Raw genomic sequence first — 20,987 nt, forward strand, 5'->3', positions numbered from 1 at the left:
GCAGTGGTAGGGCAAGAGGAGCAGGGTGGAGGCGGCAGCGTGTGCAGAGGCCGGGCACTGGGGCCGGGATTGTTGAGCTGGAGTGCACAGGAGGTGAGATGAGCGTGGGCGGGAGGGCCTCTGCTGCTGGCTGCAGGGTGGCTGAGCCAAGCTGGGGGCTGGGGTTCTCCTACAGTGGTGGGGCTCTGTGCCACTCCCTCCTCCCCTCCCAGCCCAGCCGAGGCCTCTCCGATGGGTCCCACAGGCTGCCCCCACTCTCCTTGCTTCTGTCCCATCTCTAGCCTCAGGTGGGGCCTGTGCCTGGATGATTCTCCTGCCAAGGACATCATCCGACGACATGGATGTGAGTGGGCTGGGGTGGGTACCAGGGTGTGGGGACCTGGTGGGAAGGCTCAGGGGGCAGCCCTCACCAGCCCGTGGATGCCAGCCTGGCAGGAACCTCGCTTGGCCTGGGCTGTGCCACTGAATGACACTGTGACATGTCAGAGGCTTGTGGGAGAGGCCAAGGATGGGCAGCCACAGACCCGGCTCTGAATTCTGGGTCAATCACGGATCCACTGTGACAAGACCCTTAGCCTCCCTGGGGCTGGCTTTTAAGAGGGAAAAGGGCCAGGCGCGGTGGCTCATGCCTGTAATCCCAGCACTTTGGGAGGCTGAGGCAGGTGGATCACAAGGTCAAGAGATCAAGACCATTCCGGCCAACATGGTGAAACCCCGTCTCTACTAAAAATACAAAAAATTAGCTGGGCATGGTGGCGCGTGCCTGTAATCCCAGCTACTCAGGAGGCTGAGGCAGGAGAATTGCCTGAACCCAGGAGACGGAGGTTGTGGTGAGCCGAGATCGCACCATTGCACTCCAGCCTGGGTAACAAGAGTGAAGCTCCATCTCAAAAAAAAAAAAAAAAAAAAATTCAAAAAATTAGCTGGACATGGTGGCACATGCCTGTAGTCCCAGCTACTTGGGAGGCTGAGACAGGAGAATGGCTTGAACCCAGGAGGCAGAGGTTGCAGTGAGCCGAGAATGTGCCATTGCATTCCAGCCTGGGCAACAAGAGTGAAACTCCATCTCAAAAAGAAAAAAAAAAAAAGGGAAAAGGAACCCGTGTGGGTAGGGACTGTTTATCCTGGAGAAGAATGCCTGGAGTGATCTTCTAGGGAGTGTTTCCAGAGGCAGGGCTGGGCCGGGAGAGGGGGTGGACAGCTGGGGAGTGCTGTGAGCAGTGCAGCCCTAGGCCCCCCACACCACCACAGGGGCTGGAGAGGAAGGTGAGAGTGGACACAGAAGGGACCTCTGGGGGTCTGTGGATCCCCACCGTGTGGAAGGGTGTCCAGGGGGCCCTTGGGGACAGGGTGGGGGCAGGGCAGCTGGTGGCATGGGGGTGGGGTGGGGTAAGGGTGTGGCTTGTGCCCCCTCCTTGCAGAATGTCTGCCACACACTTTGGTGCTCTGTCGGGGTCACTTGTCACTCCAAGCTGGATGCAGCCATGGATGGCACCTGGTGTGGGGAGAACAAGGTAGGAGGTGCCCAGTCCCAGCGGTGGGAGGGAGAGGCCAGACCTCCTGCTGTGTCCGGGCCAGGGCGTCAGCCCCAGCTCACAGTCTTGCTGTGCTCCCAGCAGACCCCCACTCTCTGCAGCCCAAGCCTCCGTCTACAGAGTGGAGGCATTGGGGGCAGGGCTTGATTCCATGATTCCCTGGGTGTCTTCAGCTGAGTCTGCACATGGACTGTTTTACTCCCTGCTCAGCTCCTCCCTGCGTCCTGGGCCACACGTGATGGTGTTGATTGTGAGGGGCTTCTCTCACCTTCCATCTTTCCCCTCTGTGACTTTCATGGCCTTCCCACCCACCTTGTTCTCACTAGGGTGAGGATGACTGATAGGCTTGGGGGTGGGGTGGCTCTACCTCCATCTGTCTCGGTAGTGGTGTCTCAGTGGGGAGTGGGTACCCGTGGGCTTCTGGCCTGAGGCCGTGGACGGTGGCTGGTCCAGCTGAAGTGCTTGGTCCATCTGCTTGTGGAGCTGTGGTGTGGCCATGCAGAGTGCTGAGTGGCAGTGCATGCAGCCTGCGTGAGTGTGGGGCCCAGGGTGCCCTGGGTGATGGGATGGAGGAACCCAAGCAGTCAGCCGATCGCAGGGGCTTGGCTCTGTCCCAGCCCCTGGCTCTTAAAAGTGTCCTCATAACGGTCAGTCCGAGTGTCCAGGCCACCTTGAGTCACTTTCAAGGAGGGTTCTGGGGCTGACAGGTCCCCACTGCTGACCCCTTTGCAGAGAGGGTGACATTGAGGCCCAGAGACTAGAGAGACTCATCAGAGGCCACACGGCAAAGCAGCCGCCGGCTGGAAGGAGGATGGAGAGTGCAGTGGGGCAGAGCGTGGGCCCTGGACCTTAGATGGCTCAGGGTTTGAATCCCCTCTTGACCCCTTCTCTGGGCCTCAGTTTCCCCGTTTAAACAGAAGGATGTGAGGATATGGTGAGGCGCAGAGCCCAGCAGTACTGTAGACCGAGGCACTGCCCAGCTGATTCCCTCTTCACGAGGCCGCCCAGGGAAGGTATGGGGTTCACAGCCAGCCTTACCCAGGGCCCTATGCTTGGCTAAGACTGGCTTGTGGTCCTCCCTGCCTCCAGACCTCCAGCTCTGAGCTGGGTCCAGCTACCCTGGCCTAGATGGGGAGGGTTTCAGGAGCTGTGACTTGGCAGTCCTCTCAGCTGGCTGGGGCCCTGGGGGCTTTTTTTTACACCTAGGCTGGGGGAACTGCCACCAGGAGGGAGGCTGAGGGCTCAAGGGCTTGTTAGGATGCTGGTGTCATGGGCTGGGGACTCGAAGCAGTCCCTCCAGTCAGTGCCAGTCATGCCTGCAGCTTGTCGCAGCTTCTCAACAGCCCTCTGCAGAGTCAGCCCCAACCCCATTTTACAGATGAGGAAACTGAGGCCCAGGGGTTGGCCAGAGACTTGCTCACAGTCACACAGCAGGTTGGGGACAGAGCTCAGGCTTCCTGCTGCCACTTCCCTGCAGGTCCTTACAAACAGGGAGGGTGTGTCTGGGCCAGAGTGGGGGCAGCCCACGGGAGGAAGAGCATGTGCGCAGAACTGGGTGGCAGGGATCTCGGGGTACAGGTACAGGAGGAGGCCACTCGCTCCGGACTGTGGCCACGCAGTAGCACTCACCACGCCCTCCCTGCGTCTCCCCACAGGCCCAAATACAAGGGCAAGTACTTCGTGCATGAGTGGAAGCGTTTCTGCCTCTGCAACCTACAAGCCTGCCCCTCTGGCCGCCCCTCCTTCCGCCATGTCCAGTGCAGCCACTTTGACGCTATGCTCTACAAGGGCCAGCTGGGTGCCTGTGGTCAGTGATGGTGAGTGCTGCCTCCCACGGGGACACTGAGGCTCAGAGGGCTGGGACTGTGTGTGCCCAAGGCTATCCTGTGATGCATCAGGAGGCTCAGTCTCCACGCCAAGCCTGGGCCTCACCGCTGTGCCCTAGGGCTGCTGCTCCTCCCAACTCCCCAGTCTGCAGCCTTGCAGATAGCTACCAGCCCAGCCGGAGCCTCCAGCCTGCCATGGATGTGTGTCATGGAGGGGTCTTCCTGGTGGCCTCCATAACTCCTGCCTCGGCTGTCGCTGATGGCTCTTCTACTTGACCCCCAGTGAACCCCTGTGAGCTGCACTGCTGGCCCTCAAATGAGTATTTTGCCGAGAAGCTGCGGGACGCCATGGTTGATGGCACCCCCTGCTACCAGGACAGGGTCAGCTGGGACCTCTGCATCAATGGCATCACCAAGGTGTGCCTGGTCGGGAAGAGGCTCTCCCAGCACCGCCCGCCCCCAGCCCCACTGACAGGCCCCAGGTTCTCCCCTGGGTCCCTCCTGGTCCTCTGGCCACCCTCCCCATGCTCTGCCATTGGGCTTCCCAGACCCCACCCTCTATACCACTAAGGCAAAGCCCATACCAGGCCTCCTGGCACTGGAGACCCCTGCCAGTCAGGGCTCGCTGCCCCTCGTCTCCTTGGATGCTGTGCCAGCACCGCCCCAGCCGGGACACCGGAGCCCAGGCAGGGGCTTGACCTCTTGCCAGCTGACTGACCCCAGGCAGTGGTTTCCTCCCTGATAGAAGGGGCCAAATGAGGTGGCACAGGTGACATGAAGGGCTCTAGACCCAAAGGTGTCTCATCTTTGCTCATCTCCCCAGCCACCTACCTGCCCCTGCTTCTAGCCCCCTAAGCCGCTGGGGTGTCCGGGCCTGGGCTCAGAGGGGGACCAGCAAGGAGGGGCCCACCCCAGCACCTCTGATGTTCAGATTCCCTGCACACGCTTGTCAGGAGCCCGTGGCGAGTCAGTCCCTGCCTGCCCGCAGCCTTTGCAGAACTCCCTTCTCTTGTCACATGTGATGCTCGAGACACACCTTTAAAAGGGAGGGGCGAGTCTCCCCGTCTCACATCTGAGGACACTGAGGCTCAGGGAGGTAGAGAAGTTCACCTGGGTCAGAGGCACAGCTGGGGTGGGGCAGGGCCAGAGAGAGGCCCCCTAACCCCCACTCCAGCTGTCTCCTCCTGACCCTGGCTGGCCCCTGGGGCTGGGGCCACAGAGGGCTGACCGCCAGCACCATGGGCCTCCTCTCCCTTGTGTGTTGCAGAATGTGGGCTGTGACTTCGAGATTGACTCCGGTGTCATGGAGGACCGCTGTGGCGTGTGCCACGGCAATGGCTCCACCTGCCACACCATCAGCAAGACCTTCGAGGAGGCCAAAGGCCTGGGTATGGAGTGGGACCAATGTGGGGGAGGGGTGTGCTCTTTACCTGCTGGCCACTTCCCCATCTGCCCCAGGCCCCCTCATTGGCCTTGTGGTCCCCACCCAGCCATAGATGGCTAAGCAGGGAAGCCTTGCTGGGGTGGAATTCTTGTAGGAGTCAGGGACCCCTAACCGAAGCGCAGAGACCTGTCCCTGTGGGGAGTCCTCTTGTCCCAGAGACTCAGGCAGGTTCAGCTCAGCTTATGTACAGCCCCTGGGCCTCTAGGAGGTTGGTGGTCTCCTCCCGAAGCTTCTGAGACCCTCAGCTCCACGCCCTCACCTTGGGTCTGCTTTGCACACGTTGTTCGAGTGCTGACTGTGCTAGGTGATGGGGACATGCAGGTGAATCGTTCAGTCCCACAGGGGACAGAAACTTCTGTGTGGCCAGTGCAGTGCAGGGAGGCCCAGAGGACTTTGGGAACACTGAGGAAGACGCTCCTGGCCTGGGGAAGTCAGGGAAGGTTTCCTGTGGGAGGAAAACCCCGTTGTCCTCAGATCCGAGCAGGATGCTCATTAATGTTACTATCCCTGCCTGCCTCACTTTCCTCATCTGTGAAATGAGGACAACAATAGTTCCTATATCCTAGGGTTGTTATTCATTTTACAGGTGAGCAGTGGCCGGCGCGTGATAGGTGTTACAGAAGCGGGTGAATAAAAGCACCCGTGTGGGCTGAGGAGGGTGACCCGGGAGAAAGGCCTGAGCACGCTGGCATTTTAGAAAGAGAATGCCAGCTGGCCCTGAGTGTTGGGCGGACCCAGCCTTGAGATGAGACCAGTTTAGGTCCCCAAGAGAGGGGTGACGGGGCATGGACGTGGGGTCAGGATTTGGAGCACCTCTGTGAGGTTTTGGTGATTTACGACATACCTGAGCAATTGGGGGAGCTCAGACTTTTCAGGTAACAGTGGAATCTTTGGCATCAGCAGGCAGGGTGTAAGTGGGGAGAGAGGTGAGGGCAGCGAGTGGGGATAGGCAACCCTGTCACCCCGAGCACAACCTGTACACAACCCGTGGCCAGCAGGGTATGTGGACGTGAGGCTGATCCCAGCTGGCACACGTGAGATCTCCATCCAGGAGGCTGTTAACTTCCTGGCACTGCAGTGAGGACCCAAAGAAGTACTTCCTCAATGGACACTGGACCATCCAGTGGGATGGGGACTACCAGGTGGCTGGGGCCACCTTCACATACGCACACAGGGGCAACTGGGAGAACCTCATGTCCCCGGGTCCCACCAACGAGCTTGTCTAGATTCAGGTGCATGCTTCCCGAGGCCCAGGAGCGGGGAGCAGAGGTGGAGACCCCAGGCCCACGGCAGGGTCTCATCCTGGAGGAGTGAGCCCTGGGCCAGTCACAGAGCCTGGCTCTCAGCCAGGCCCTCCTGCTGCAACTTCTGCCTCAGTTTCCCATCTTTTAAAATGGCCCCGTGATGTTGCTGCAGTTCAGAGGTGGCTGGGGTCAGCTCCTCTAGGGCTGGGTGGATGGAGAGGACACCTCGTGCTCATGGGGCCCGCCTGCCTGCCCAGCTGCTGTTCCAGGAGAGCAACCCCGGGGTACGCTATGAATACACTGTCCACAGGGAGGCAGATGGCCATGGCGAGGTCCTGCCGCCTGAGTTCTCCTGGCACTATGGACCCTGGACCAAGTGCACGGTCACCTGCGGCACAGGTGAGGAGAGGGGCAGGCACAGCCCTGCCAGCAGGGGCTTCGGCTCTGGACAGGGATGCTGGCTTCAGCCTCCAGCTCACTGCTGGGCCACCACGGGTCTGGAGGTTTGCTTCTCTGAGCCTCAGTTCCCCATCTGTGAAATGAGGCTGGCAATTGCCCCATGTCCCATGCCTGCTGGGAGGTAAATAGATGAGGCAGGTGGGGGCAGCTTGCGGCGAGTGCTCAGCGTGCCCCAGCTCTTGGCGTTCTCCATCCAGGGGACACAGCTCCCTCTCGATTTTGTCCTGGCTCAGCTCCGGCAGGTCTCGTGCCTGCATTTCTGCTGTGTCCTGGAGACAACCCACCCCCACCCCCACAGAGCCTTAGCCGTGGGCCTGTAGGAGCACTGCTCGCCTCCTCCAGCCCCTCCAGTGGTCCAGAGCCTGGGGCTCCCTGGTGGCCGCCCCATGCGGGGCTTCTCAGACAGAAGGAGGGGGAACAGTGGAAGGGGGCAGGGAAGGGGGCAGTGACGGGAGGGAGGCCAGGGCACAGCCAGGTTTCCCACCCCACTCAGGCCAGCCCTGTGGCCCCTCACCACACCAACTTATTTCTTTAAACTATGTAAAAAGTATGATGTTTTCATTAACTCTGACTCTTCCTCCCCATATTTCCCTTCGTGCCCCCCATGCCGCTTGGTCTCCCTGCCTCTCAGAATCCCCCCACCTCAGGTCTCCCACCCTGCCCCTTGGTCTTCCCCCCCATGCCCCTCAGTTTCCCCCGACCCCTCAGTCTTCCCGCTTGCCCCTTGGTCTTCCCTACATGCTCCTCAATCCCCCCTCTGTCTTTCCCCCACCCCTGGGTCTCCCCTTCTGCCCCTCGGTCTCCCCCTGACCCTTGGTCTCCACTCACCCCTCAGTCTCCCCCCAGTCGTGCCTCTCAGTCCCCCCTGCCCCTCAGTCTCCCTTTGCCCCTCGGTCTCCCTCCATCCCATTTCCCTCCACCCCTCAGTCTCCTCACTCCCCTCGGTTTTCCCCCACCCCATCTCCCCCCACCCCTCAGTCTCACCCCTCCCTGTCTCCCCACACCTCTTGGTTTCCCCTCTCCCCATCTCCCCCCACCCCTCAGTCTCCTCACACTCCTCGGTCTCCCCCCAGTTGTGTCTCTCAGTCCGCCCGCCCCTGGGTCTCCCCAGCCCCTCGGTCTCCCTGCTCATCCCTCAGCCTCCTCCCCCTCCGCCTCCATCTCCCGCTCTCTTAGTCCTCCCCTTTCCCCTCAGTCTTTCCATCATTGACACCCAGTGTCCTCAGGGTCTCAGAATCAGGAATCTGAGATAGAGACACTTGAGCATTTCTTAAAATGCTATTTAAAAATTATTACTATTTGGAGGAAAGAGGTGAGGGAAGGAGAAGGAGTGGGGAGGAGGGAAAGGAGAAGTGAGGGAGGGGGCGGGTGTGCAGGGGAAGAGAGGGAGCCTTAAAATGCTGTTATGATGACAGCATGAGAACTGGAGAACTGGAGTGCAGTGTTGCGATCTTGGCTCACAGCAGCCTCCGCCTCCCAGGTCCCACTGATTCTCCTGCCTCAGCCTCCCGAGTAGTTGGGATTTACAGGCATGTGCCACCATGCCTGACTAATTTTTTATTATTGGTAGAGACAGGGTTTCACCATGTTGGCCAGGCTGGTCTTGATCTCCTGGCCTCAGGTGATTCACCTGACTCAGCCTCCCAAAGCGCTGGGATTGATTGCAGGCATGAGCCACCAAACCTGGCATAATTCAGGTGTCTTTAAATAGACAAACGTGAGAAACCAACAGATACGTGTGCAGCACGAGACATTTGGGGGATTATCTTTCAGCAAATCAGCTGCCTCGAAGGTGGACCATGTAGGAGTGTACACAGAGGCAAGTGCCCCACAGTGGCCAGGACAGACAGGCAGGAAGTCGCAGGTGCACAGTCCAAGCTGTCAGGACCTGGAGCTGACTGTCCCTCAGCTGCAGCGTCCTTGCCACGGCAGCCCTCCCCTCCTGCTTGTCACAGATGGCATCCTCCCTTCCAGGCTTCTTGCCATGTTCTGGGCAGGAAGGAGGAGGGAAAAGGGCTGACTCCCAGCGAGGGACTCATGCCTGTTTCTCCCCAGCCAGGACTGTGTCCCAGAAACCCTAGTTTCGAGGGGGTGGCCTCAGGGTGTTTTCAGCAGGTCCCATTGCTGTGGTTGGGACCTTGAGCAATATCAGAATCTGTTGGTGAGGAAAGGGGGATGGGCGTGGGACTGACAGCTCAGGGAGGGACAGCTTACTCTTGAGACCCCGGGGGAGCAGAGAAAGCAGAGTCACCAGCAGAGGGGGTCCTGAGGCTGGGCCTCAGCAGGCAGTATGGAAGTGAGCTAAGTGAGGAGTGTGGCTGTGGAAAATCCTGGGATGGGCAGTGGCAGAAGGTATGAAGGACAGGAGCAATGCCAAGGCTGGTGTGGGGGTGGGGAGCGGGGCCTGCCCCTTCATGCATTTCTTCTCCAGATCTTCTCTGAGCCATTGGGAAGGGCGTGGACAGTGGGGCAACCTTGACGTCATGGCTGGGTTTGCATGCTAGCAGCAGCTGGCACGGATTGAGCTCTTAGGTTGTGCCGGGCACGGGCTGAGCCCGCACACGCAAGGCCACAAGCAGTCCTCCCTCCAGGGCTTGGACGCAGGCAGGATTGTCACTCCAACTTCACAGAGGAGGCCGCTGAGGTTCAGAGAGGCCAAATGAGCCGCCCAGGCGTCTCAGCTAGGAAGCAGAGGGTCTGGGGACCCAACCCACTAAACCTCCACACTGTGCCACCTCTCCAGGGACAGTCAGAGGGAGGCTACGTAGGAGAGGGCGGGTGAGAGCAGGACAGCAAGGAGGAGGCAGCTGTGGAGGTCTGCCTTCATCCTGACACGGACGGTGAGGTGCTGTTCAGGGAGCATTCTGGCAGAAATGGTGACTTTGGGTCTTAGGCGATGGGCACCTGGGTGTCAGGCCCAGGCTGAGCCCCACGGCCCCTAGGTGTGCAGAGGCAGAGTGTATACTGCTTGGAGCGGCAGGCAGGGCCTGTAGACCAGGGGCACTGTGACCCCCTGGGCCAGCCCGATGACCACCAGAGGAAGTGCAGTGAGCAGCCCTGCCCTGCCAGGTGAGCCGCCCCCACGCCCCTGCCAACTCCCTACCCCCAGGCGGCCTGGGTCTGCCACAGGCCCCTACTTCTGGGCCCCAGAGGCCCCAGGGAGGAGCACAGGCAGCCAGGTTTTCATGGGTCTTCCCAAGGCTGAAGCCCCAGCTCCCGGTCACCCCTTACTCCAGCCTGGGCTAGCCTGGACACCTGTGGTCCTCCTCCTTAGGTCCCTGGTTACAGAAATAGGCCTCTGGTAATGCTCACTTCCCCTGAGGGGAGGGTGGCAGGAGCAGAGGGGCTGGGCCATGTCACCAAACTCAGGGGACAGGACACCTACCTGGGCTTGGAGCTCTGGAGAAGCAGCCACTGGCCTTGGTCCCAGCTCTGGGACCAACCCCGAGGGCCTTGGAGCCCGGCCCGGCCCTCCCTGCTGGTGAGCCTGATGCCACCCGTGTGCCCTTGCCAGGCGGTGGGCAGGTGAGTGGCAGCTGTGCTCCAGCTCCTGCGGGCCTGGGGGCCTCTCATGCCGGGCCGTGCTCTGCATCTACAGCGTGGGGCTGGATGAGCAGAGTGCCCTGGAGCTGCCCACCTGTGAACACCTTCCCCGGCCCCTGGCTGAAACCCCCTGCAACCGCCACGTGCCCTGTCTGGCCACCTGGGCTGTGGGGAACTGGTCTCAAGTGAGTGCGGGATGGGAGGGGCCACCTCCAGCGACACCCTTGGTCTCAGGCTACAGGGAGGCAGACAGCCTTCCTCCAGCCCTTACTGCCTGGTACTGTGGATGGGAGGGAGTCTGGGGCATTCCAGGGTCCAGCCTGACTCCAAAGCCTCAGGGATCAGGAAGCTCCTGCGAAGCCGTGGCCACAGCCATGACCTTGAGCTGGGTAGGGCCAGAGAGGGCTGGCTGGAGTCCCTGCCACTCTGATACCGGGCAGTGGACAGTGCCTTGCCCCAGCGTCCCCTGGCAGCCAGCCTCCCAGCCTGAGCCCCTCACCCTGGTTTCCCCCACAGTGCTCAGTGACATGTGGGAAGGGCACTCAGCACCGAAGTGTCCTCTGCACCAATGACACTGGTGTACCCTGTGATGAGGCCCAGCAGCCAGCCCGCCAAGTCACCTGCCCTCTGCCACCCTGTCCGTGGCCCCTGGACATACTGGTCCCTGAAGGCTCAGGCAGTGGCTCCTCCAGCCACGAGCTCTTCAACGAGGCTGACTTCATCCCATGCCGCCTGGCCCCACACCCTTCACTCACCTCAGCACCCAGGCCAGCCAGCATGGGCAATGACATCGACGAGGAGGCCCTGGAGCTGGACCCGCCTGGGCCCGTGTTTGCGGACGACTTCTATTATGCCTGCAATTTCATCAATTTCCACGAGGACCTGTCCTACAGGCCCTTTGAGGAGCCCGATCTAGACCTGGTGGGGCCAGGGGTTGGGACGCCCACACCACGCCACCGTCCTCCTGCGCCCTCCACGGGTAACCCCGTGTCTGCCACAGAGCCTCCTGCAGCCACGGAGGAGGGGGCACTGGGACCTTGGTCCCCTAGCCCTTGGCCCAGCCAGGCCGGCTGCTCCCCACCCCCACCCTCAGAGCTGACCCTTGGGAACCCTTTGGTCAATTTCCTGCCTGAGGAAGACACCCCCATAGGGACCCCAGACCTTGGGCTCCCCAGCCTGCCCTGGCCCAGGGTTTCCCCTGATGGCGTGCAGATACCTGCCACCCCTGGGAGCCAAAATGACTTGGTTCGCGAGGACAGCCAGCGCCAGCTGCCCCCTCTATGGTGGGACAGGACCAATGAGGTTTCCAAGGATGATGAACCTGGGGGCTGCGGAGCCCCCCACCTGCCCCTGAGACCCAGCCCCACCCTGCCTCCTTTGTCCTCTGTTGGTAGCACGCACTCCTTTCCTGGTCCTGATGTAGTGGAGCTGTGGACAGGAGGGACTATAGCCTGGAAGCCAGCTCTGGAGGGTGGCCTGGGGCCTGGGGACAGTGAGCTGATGCCCACTGTGGAGGTGGCTCCTCCCCTTCCTCTTCCCATAACCCCTCCGCCAGAGACAGAAGGCAGGGACAGCCCCTGCAGCTGGGGACTCCTAACTCCCCAACCCCAGGACCAGGCTCCTGGGACCAGCAGACTGTGGCAGTGCGGGGCATCTTCCTCCCCATGACCCTGACTGGCCTTGGGCACACACATGAGCCTGAGCCTGCCCCGAGCCCAGGACCCAAGGGCCAGCCAGAGTCCCTCAGCCCTGAGGTGCCCCTGAGCTCTGGGCTGCTGTCCATGCCCTCTTGGGACAGCCCTGCTAACAGCCACAGAGCCCCTGAGACCCAGCCCCCGGCCCCCAGCCTGGCTAAGTCAGGGTCCCCTGTGGACCCACTGGCTGCCAGGAATGTCAGCTGGCAAGCTGGAAACTGGAGCAAGGCAAGTGGTGCGGGCCGGGCTGGCGAGGGAGTTTGCCCGGGACCTTGGTGATTGTTGCTTCACCTGAAAGTGAGCAGAGCGGGACACAGGCGCTGTCTGTCCTGCCTCCCTCGGGGCAGGATTCCCAGGATTAGGTGGATGAGGGGGCCACAGGGCCCATTCCTGGGCGGCACATGGGGCCTCAGGGAAGCCAGGACAGGCACACTCTGGCAGCACACCCCAGGACAGAGTTCACTCAGGCAGCTGTGCAGTGGGGAGGGTCCCCCCATGGCTTGCAGGCCCAGTCTTGCCCAGAAAGCAAGCTTCCCTGAGGCTCAGCCTGTCTCCTCTACGCTGGGCTCAGCCCACTGCCACCGGGCTCTGCCCTCAATGGCTCCACCCTCCTTTGGCAGTGACCTGCAGGGGTCTGAGCTGCATGAAAGAAGCTGGTCAGTGCCCCCTCCCTGGGTCCCCAGAAGGTCACTGCAGGAGAAGCAAGGTTCTGTTCAGATCCCTAATTTGGGTGTGGAAAGGGGCAGTCTGGTTAGGATAGCTGGTCAGGGGTGCCCGCAGGGTCCCCTTCCCCCGCCTCTGCACCAGTGACACTGCAACACAGGCCCTTTGTCCTTTGTGGGCAGGGTCAGTTGATTGCTGGGGGGCGGGGGTTGACTTTTTATTCTCACGGTCTTCCTGGGAGGTGGGTGGTGGAGTCTATTTTGCAAATAAGAAAACTGAGGCCCAGAAGAGGGGCCTGTCTTGCTGAGGTCTCACTAGTCTAGGTGGGTAGTTCCTGGCTGTGGGGGCCGGGCGGGGATGGGGTCTGCCTGGCTTTCACGGGTCTGTGCCCCGCAGTGGTCCACCACCTGCAGCCTGGGTGCCATCTGGAGGCTGGTGCGCTGTAGCTGTGGCCGGGATGAGGAGTACACCCCTGCTGACCGGCCCCAGCCTGCCCGCCGCTGCCACCTGCGGCCCTGTGCCACCTGGCACTTGGGCAACTGGAGTAAGGTGTGTGAGGATGGAGCCAGGGCAGGGAGCCCCAGGGCACGGGGTGGAGCCCTGGGTAACCAGGGCCTGTGTTCTGAGAGCAGCAGGGCAGGGGAGGGCTCTGGGCTGCACGTCTGGGCACCCAATGGCACTGGATCTGAATCTCCTGGGAGTCTTCATTTTTGTCTGGCTTGACCTGTTTCCTCCCCTCTGTATTTCTGACCCCATCTGGACTTGTCTTTCACCAGCTTGCCTTTGTTCCTCCCTTTCTCTGTCTGTCCCTGCCCATGGCAGCCTCTGGCCGGGCACCTTTTGCCTGGGGCCTGCCAGCCTTGGCCTCCTGCTGGGGCTCTTTGGGGATTTGCCCTGGGCTGGAGCATGGACCTGATGCCTTCCCTGCCACACGCCTCACGGGGTCGCATGTGTGGGCCTGCACGTGGGGGGTGTCCATACACGTCTCTCCATCCCCAGTGCTCCCGCAGCTGCGGTGGAGGCTCCTCAGTGTGGGATGTGCAGTGTGTGGACACATGGGACCTCTGGCTGCTGCGACCCTTCCACTGTCAGCCGGGGCCAGCCAAGCCCTGCCTCAGCTGCTACACCTCTTCCTGGAGGGAGGTGAAGCCTGGTGGTCCAATTGGGGGGAGGGGGTGCCCTCAGACCCTGGCTGTGCCCTGACTCCTTCCCTGCACCCTAGTGCTCTGAGGCCTGTGGTGGTAGTGAACAGCATCACCTGATGACCTGCCCGGAGCCAGGCCTCTGCGAGGAGGCACTGAGACCCAACGCCATGTGGCCCTGTAACACTCAACCCTGCACGCAGTGGGTGGTGGGGTTCTGGGACCAGATGAGCTGGGCTTTGTGGAGGAGTAAGGAGCAAGGGCTTGGCGGCACCTGGTCGGTCCTGGGTTGGGTAAAGCAGCTATTGAGTGTGGCTGAGAGCCAGGCTGTCCCTGGCCACTGCTCGTGCAGCAGTGACTGGACGAGGTCCTGCCCTGCTGGTCTTACAGCCTGCCAGGGAGAAACTGACAAGGAAAGGGCACATGTGCTGTGATGTCAGGGAAGGCCTTTCCAGGAGGGACCTCGAGTTGAGACCCGAGGGAGGAGTCAGTGATGCCAAGGACAGGGATAAAGGGGACAGTAGGTGTGAAGTCTGAGGCAGGAATGACGAGCTTGGGGCGATCAGGGAGCCTGGCAAAGGCCAGCGGCAGAAGGGGGCGGAAGAGGAGCCTTGGGTGGGCAGGACGCCTTCTGCCGGGTCTGTTTGGAATGAAGGGGTTCAGAAATCTCAGCTGTGGGCCCTGAGGTGGGCCCTGAGCCGGACCCTGGAGTCAGCTGGGCCAGGGTTTGAGTCTGTCCCACTGGCTGCTGAGTGACTCTGGGCAGGTTGCTTTGCCTTGCTGGGTCACTGTTTTCTCACCTGTAAAACGGGGACAACTTGGAAGAAGAGGGTCAGGAGGATTAAATGAAGTAACGGGATGGAGTACAGAGCTGGGCACAGACTCGGCGGGCACAGCACAACACTGGCACAGATTCGGCGCATCTTCAGGGTTTTCAGACCCGCACCTGATAACAACGAAGCCTGGCGGGCTGGGCCCTGGCTGTGAAACCTGTCTCCACCCCTCCTGTCTGTGGGCTGGGCAGGTCCTCTGCCCCATCCCTCGGGCACAGCAGTCTCGCCCATGTCTCTGCCCGCTGCTGCATTAGGGCTGCATCCCGGGGCTCTGCCCAGGCCTCTCAGGCATGTCCCTTGAGAGGGCCTCGCTGCCCTGCAGCCTTGAGGGCTGTCCCCACAGCGCAAGTGGGGTTTGAGTACCGAGTGAGCTCTAGGCATGGGACCAGGTCCTCCCAGGTGGCACTGAGGGTGGGGCTGGGAGCAAGGGCAGGCCAATCAGGCACAGGGTGCAGGGATGGCTTCCCAGAGGAGGTGTTACTGCCCCCGCAGCTAAGGTGGCCCAGGGAAACACTCCTTCCTCCCCACCCCCCGCAGTGCTCAGCCCCCTGTGGCGGGGGCGTCCAGCGGCGCCTGGTCAAGTGTGTCAACACCCAGACAGGACTGCCTGAGGAAGATGGTGACCAGTGTGGCCATGAGGCCTGGCTTGAGAGCTCCCGGCCGTGTGGCACTGAAGACTGCGAGCCCATCCAGGCACCCTGTGAGTCCATGAACCCCTGGCTCTCTGCTAAAGTGAGGTGGGGTGGGGAGGGTGATGGGGAGTGGGATTGTCAAACCATCACACCCATGGCACCGGCTGGCTCCATCTGCAGTCTGGGCTCAGGAGCTACAGGGTCACAGAATCCTGAGGCCACAGGATGCCATGCTGGAGCCTGGGTTGTGCTGGGAGTCAGCCCGGGGTCCCAGCCACACGATCTCCTGCTGGCAGATGTCTGGCCTCAGGGGAGGAGAGGGGGCGGCCCCTGAACTGCTGTGTGAACCTGCGTAAGCTCTTTTCCTCTGGGTCTCAGTCTTCCCATTGTGAGGCCAGGGATGTCCCTGAGGCTATGTGAAAGCTGGGCCTGGGTGAATCCGGTCCCCAGCCCTGGCCTGCCCATTCCCTGGCCAGAGGGCTGCCTAGAGTGAGCAGTGGAACCACAGGGAGGGTTTCCTGACCAGCTGTGTCCTGGCAGAAGGGCCTGGGCCAAAGTGGTCTGGACACCCTGATCCCCTGCCGCTGACACACACATCACACACACACACATGCACACAGTCTCTCTCCTGACACCCTGCCCCCCCCCACACAGCCTCTCCTGACACCCCCCCACACACACACTCTTACACTTCCTACCGCTCTGCCCCCAACACATAAACATTCTCTTTCTTGTGATCCTCTGTCTCTGACACACACACACACACTGACTTTCTCTCTGTCTCCCTTCCTGCAGCCCCAACTGCCCCCAGCAGTGCTGAGTGTAGGAAACCGTGGTCCTGGAATCTCCCCTGGGCACCCTTCGCCAGCTGTGTGGCCATGGGCTCCATTTCCCTGTCAGGGCCTTCATGTGCTGAATCATGGGGCTGTCAAGCACCATCCTTGCATAAATGAGGTCTGGGCACAAAGCGCCCCACACTGCATGGGCATCCAGGTGGTGCTCAGGGAAGGCGGCCTTTTCCCCTTCCCCAAAGCCACTTTCATCCCCAATTGAAAGGTCAGGAAGAAGGCCTGGGGCTGCCCCTAGCAGTCTAGGGCACCCAGAAGCTGTGGCGGGAAGAGGTGCAGCCCCCTGTGCTAATGGCTGTCTGCCACCTGCCCCTTGGACAGAGTTGGCAGCCAGGGCACTCAACTGGCATTCTGGGCCCCCTGCAGTCTCCTGGGTCTGCCTCTCCCCTTGTCTAGCGTAGCCTTCTCTATCTGCTCCTGGACAGCCCTCATTCAGGCTCAGAGTGGCCCCTGCCATGCCTCACTACCCTGCCTCTGGCAGGGGTGGCCTTCCTGCCTCAAATCCCATTACCTCAAGGCCCAGAGGCAGTGCCGCCACCCTACCCTGCCCGTCCTCAGCACACACCCAGCCAGTGTCTCAGAGCGCTCCTGTGTGCTGCCTGGGCTGGCTGTTGGCATCACATCTCTTGCTTCTCAGGGTTAGGCTGGCTACAGGGAGCGGGTGTTACCATCCCAGGTGGTGAGGACCAGATGGGGCAGAGAACAGGAACTGAGGTGCCTGGGGGCCCAGAACCACGGATGATTGCCCACGAGGCTCTGGGCTTGCAGGGTCTCCAGGGGTGGGTGTGAGTGGGTGGAGGGAGTGGGACTGCTTAGGTAGCTGAACTAGAAACTGTCTAAGTGAGTTTTCTGCCACCAGTGCACAGTGGAGGGGAAGCAGGAAGGTGTCTTGCACCTTGAGACCTGGAATTCCCAGGATGTTTTGCTGGTGTGTGGGACAGTGTGGCAGGTATTTGGAAAGCCTGGAAACTCCAGTGTGTGTGGTCACTGCAATGACCCAGCATGGCCGCATCCGTTTGCTTTGGAGGTGGGTTTGGCAGAGGGGACCGATGCCCAAGAGGTGAGGCAGCTTGTGTGAGGTCACCCCGGGTGAGCAGGATGCAGCCTGCAGATGTGCGCTTTGGAGCTCTGCCTGGAGCTGGGCTGGAGGAGCCTGCCTGCTGCCTTGTGCCCTCTGTGGGGCCTGGAGGATGGCCCATGCCCAGGGCTGGTTGCTCCCGTCCTGGTCCTCTTCCTCCGGGAGATCTGCTGGAATGAGCAGGGCCCAGGCAGCAGCTGGGGGTTGTCAGCAGTGGCAGCAGCATCAGGAGCAAGGCCAGAAGGCTGGAAAAAAGCCACTTCCCAAAATAGCTCCAATAACCACAGGCAGGAGGGCCCAGCTGAGCCTCAGCCCTGACAAGCCTCAGCCCCTGGTTTCCACTGACAGGCTGCAAGGTCCAGTCTTTTGAGGCTTTGTGGCCTCCCTGAGAAGTGGAAGGCTGGCCTGGGAGATGGGACCCTGTGACCCCAAAGCTGAGGTTGACTGCAGTCCCCGTGGCTGGAGGGGGTCACAGAGGCCTGGTAGGACAGGTGAACTGGAGCAGGGGGAGGCGCCGGGAGTGGGGGCAGAGGCCACTGCAGAACTGGACTGCAGTTCTGTGCCAGGCTCTGTCAGGGGATTCCAAGGCTGAGCAAGGATGGAGATGGGGTGGCAGGGCATTGCCCTGGGCAGGCTCTTCTGCAGGCATGTGAGGGGGTCAGGGTGGGGTCTCAGAACCTTTCCTCCAGAAACCTCAGCCCACCAGCGCCTGTTCTCCAATCTTAGGGGTCGGCCATGGGAAGGTGGGACAGAGACAGCCACAGTTGGAGAGGTGCAACTCCAGTTCGGGAGCCCCCCCCCCAGAAACTGGGGCCCTCTGCATGGCAGTTAGCTGCTGGAGCCTCCTTAAGGTGACTGGTGTGGGGAGCCAGGTTCTGTGTACCCCAAACCACTGATGCCCCGTGTCCCCTACTCCAGGTTGTGAGTGGGACCGCCTGTCATTTGGATTCTGCGAGACACTGCGCCTGCTGGGCTGCTGCCAGCTTCCCACTGTCCACACCCAGTGCTGCCGCTAATGCCCTCCACCCAGCCATGGTGCTTCCTCCCGAGGCCATCAGCTGGCTGCCCGCCGCTGACTGCATCAGGATGCACAGACCAACTGACAGACCTCAGTGCCCACCATGGGCTGTGGCAGAGCCCCCGCCTCCTGCACCCTAATGGTGCTAACCCCCCTCTCCCCATCCAGTGGCAGGCTGGGGACCTCCTCCCCCTCAGAAAAGGTATTTTTTTAACAGTTTGTGTAACGTTTGTTATTATTTTACATAAATGAGCATCTACCATTCCAAAGCACAGCGTGACTTCTTGGATTTGGAGAATCTTAAAAGTCAGAAACCTCTCCTGACCCCTCTGCCCCAATCTTCACTGCACAGCATCTCAGCAGGCAGTGGCTTTTCACCTGCTCCCCTGTGGCACATCAGCTCCTCTGGCAGCCCAGCCCCTCACACTGAGGACCCCTGTCTCACCAGTCACCTCCCTCAGCTGGGCCAACACATCCAGTCCATTCCAGCTTCCCTGGTCTCAGGCCTAGAGACAACACATCCCTCCCTGAGCGTCCATCTTTGTCCCTCAATCCTGACTCCATCGAAAGCCCAGAGAAGCCTCTCCAGAACATCCTTCTCAGCAGGCTCACTGCAATGCGGCAAAGGTTTCAGAGCTCCCCATTCTCCAGGCGGCAGTCAGTTCCTTCCCACACGTACTGGATTCTGATGCCCTCTGCACTCCATTAGGGCCCACTGCCACCCACGCCACACATGGTCCCTTCCTCTCCCGGGGAGCTGCCCACTTGGATCTTGATAGTCAAATACTCAGGGCACCCTAAAGTCAGACATTCTCCTTAAAGCTTCTTAAGCCATTCTGCAGCTCCGCGACCTGACTGCCTGCAGCCCACACACTTCTCTTTGGTCAGCATCCCACAACTTAGCACTGAACACATAGCGGCTGTTACTCTCCACCAGTAGTTGAGTTTTCCCAACCAGACAGTGAGCTTCTTGAGGAGAAAAAAAATAATCATATTATTATGGTCTCCGTGAAGCAGACACCATTGGAGGTCCTCAGATCTAGATGTCAGAAACAGGGTTCCATACTCTTTTGTCACCTCCCCTCCAACACACCCTCCGCAGATATGGACAAGACCTTGAACCAGTCAGCCTAGTTAATCTAAAAAAACACTTCTCTTCAGGCAGAGAAGTAAGGTGGTTACTTCGTGGTTTCAACGGCTGACCTGAGACCCAGACTTCTGGGTTCAAACTTTCACTGTAGATGTGCAAAAAAAAAAACCCTCCTCAACCATGCACAGTGGCTCACACCTGTAATCCCAGCACTATGAGAGGCCGAAGTAGGCAGATTGCTTGAGGCCAGGAATTTCAGGCCAGCCTGGCCAACGTGCCAAAATCGCATCTGTACTAAAAAATAAAATTAGCCAGATGTGATGATACACACCCATGATCCAAGCTTCTTAAGAAGAAGGTATTGTTTATATATTATATTCACAAGAACTGTTTGAACCTGGGAGGCAGAGGTTATAGTGAGCTGATAATGCATAACTGTACTCCATCCTGGGCAACAGAGCAAGACTCTGTCTCAAAAAAATAAAGACAAAGGCCGGGCGCAGTGGCTCACACCTGTAATCTCAGCACTTTGGGAGGCTGAGGTGAGTGGATCATGAGGTCAAGAGAATGAGATCATCCTGGCCAACATAGTGAAACCCCGTCACTACTAAAAATACAAAAATTACCCAGGTGTGGTGATGCACACCTGTAGTCCCAGGTACTCAGGAGGCTGAGGCAGAATAGCTTGAACCGGGGAAGCAGAGGTTGCAGTGAGCCAAGATCGCGCCACTGCACTCCAGCCTGGCAAGAGAGCGAGACTCTGCCTCAATAAAAGAAAAAGAAAGAAAAGACCCTCTTCAACTGGCAGCAATGCCCGGTGTTGTGGGGAGGGAGGACTGGAGGCCCCAAAGAGTGCCCACTAGAGCCACCCACCATGGGGAAGAGGAAAAATGAGAAAAGCATCCATTTATTGGGTGCTTTCTATTTGCCAGTTCTGCTGGGCAGCTTGGATGCATTATCTATTGCTAATTCTCACAGCATCCCTGCTAGAGCAGGGTTATTCCAATCACAGGCAGACACGCTGAGGCCTGGAGCTCCCTTTCCAACATGCCTCTATGCATGGGAGAGAGGGACATGGTGAACTGTTTGAGGGGACGAGGCTTCAAAGGATGCCCTGCACATGTGCAAACCCCATGGAGAAAAGCAGAACCAAGGCAGGCAGGCTCTCCAGGTAAGTTCACATCCACCTGGCTCAGCACTCACATGGGAATTTCACAAGATGCTTTTTTACAAGCTGCTCTTCAAATTAACATTCCAGCTTCAAATGATGATGTTTACATTTTCTTCAAGAAATATTTCACCCCACTCCTCAGGGGAGGAGACTTTAACAATAATTTCTAAGGTGTTACATTAAGTTCAGGAGTCCTTTTTACACCAACTTAGACAATTAAACTGTCTTCTGTCCAGAGGTAGGGAGCTGGCCTCACCGTCTCCAAGGGCCCCACCAGGAGACTGTCAAAGGCCTTCACCAGCAACCAAAGCCAGCAGGGTTGGGGAGGGTGCTTAAGTGATAAGAGACCTTTAAGACCTTGCTACTGTCCCTGACAAGAGGTAAGGCAAAAGCTTACAGCTCTCACCAAGAAAACAATGCAAGGAATAGAAGCCAACTTCCATATGTGGTGATTCTTCTGGTTCTAACCACAGCTCCCTAAAAACTCCATCTCTCTGTCTAATGTCTTGAGATATGAAGGCTGGAAGGGCCTGTGAAATAACTAGGACCACCCTGTCACTCACAGCAGGTGTGCAAGCACCCACCCAGCTTTCTGAGGTGCCACCCTGGCCCTCTGCATCAGGCCACTCCCAAGACCACCAGGCAGCTTAGTCCAGCCTACAGATGCCTCCTCCTCAGGTGCCCACCTCCACAAAGGTTTAAAAGCACATTACAGACACAAATCAGTGATAATGAATTAATCATTATGTCATATCCATAAGGAACTT

The 20,987-nt window shown here is 59.6% G+C and overlaps 1 protein-coding gene across 1 annotated transcript; it reads left to right on the forward strand.

The window, feature by feature from the left end:
* Window positions 1-337: 337 nt before the first annotated feature.
* LOC116545594 (A disintegrin and metalloproteinase with thrombospondin motifs 7-like) lies at window positions 338-18,017 on the forward strand. Its single transcript, XM_032272131.1, is given in 19 exon segments — window positions 338-343; window positions 1,422-1,514; window positions 1,921-2,066; window positions 3,191-3,328; window positions 3,330-3,352; window positions 3,645-3,778; window positions 4,629-4,749; window positions 5,804-5,879; window positions 5,881-6,037; window positions 6,307-6,448; window positions 9,451-9,577; window positions 10,023-10,236; window positions 10,568-11,624; window positions 11,627-11,973; window positions 12,805-12,957; window positions 13,408-13,551; window positions 13,631-13,786; window positions 14,921-15,083; window positions 17,860-18,017. Coding segments are annotated over 19 exon segments (3,555 nt in total).
* Window positions 18,018-20,987: the final 2,970 nt, after the last annotated feature.

Source organism: Sapajus apella, unplaced genomic scaffold, assembly GCF_009761245.1.
Source record: "Sapajus apella isolate SASKATOON/1434 unplaced genomic scaffold, GSC_monkey_1.0 scaffold296, whole genome shotgun sequence".
Classification (NCBI taxonomy): Eukaryota; Metazoa; Chordata; class Mammalia; order Primates; family Cebidae; genus Sapajus; species Sapajus apella.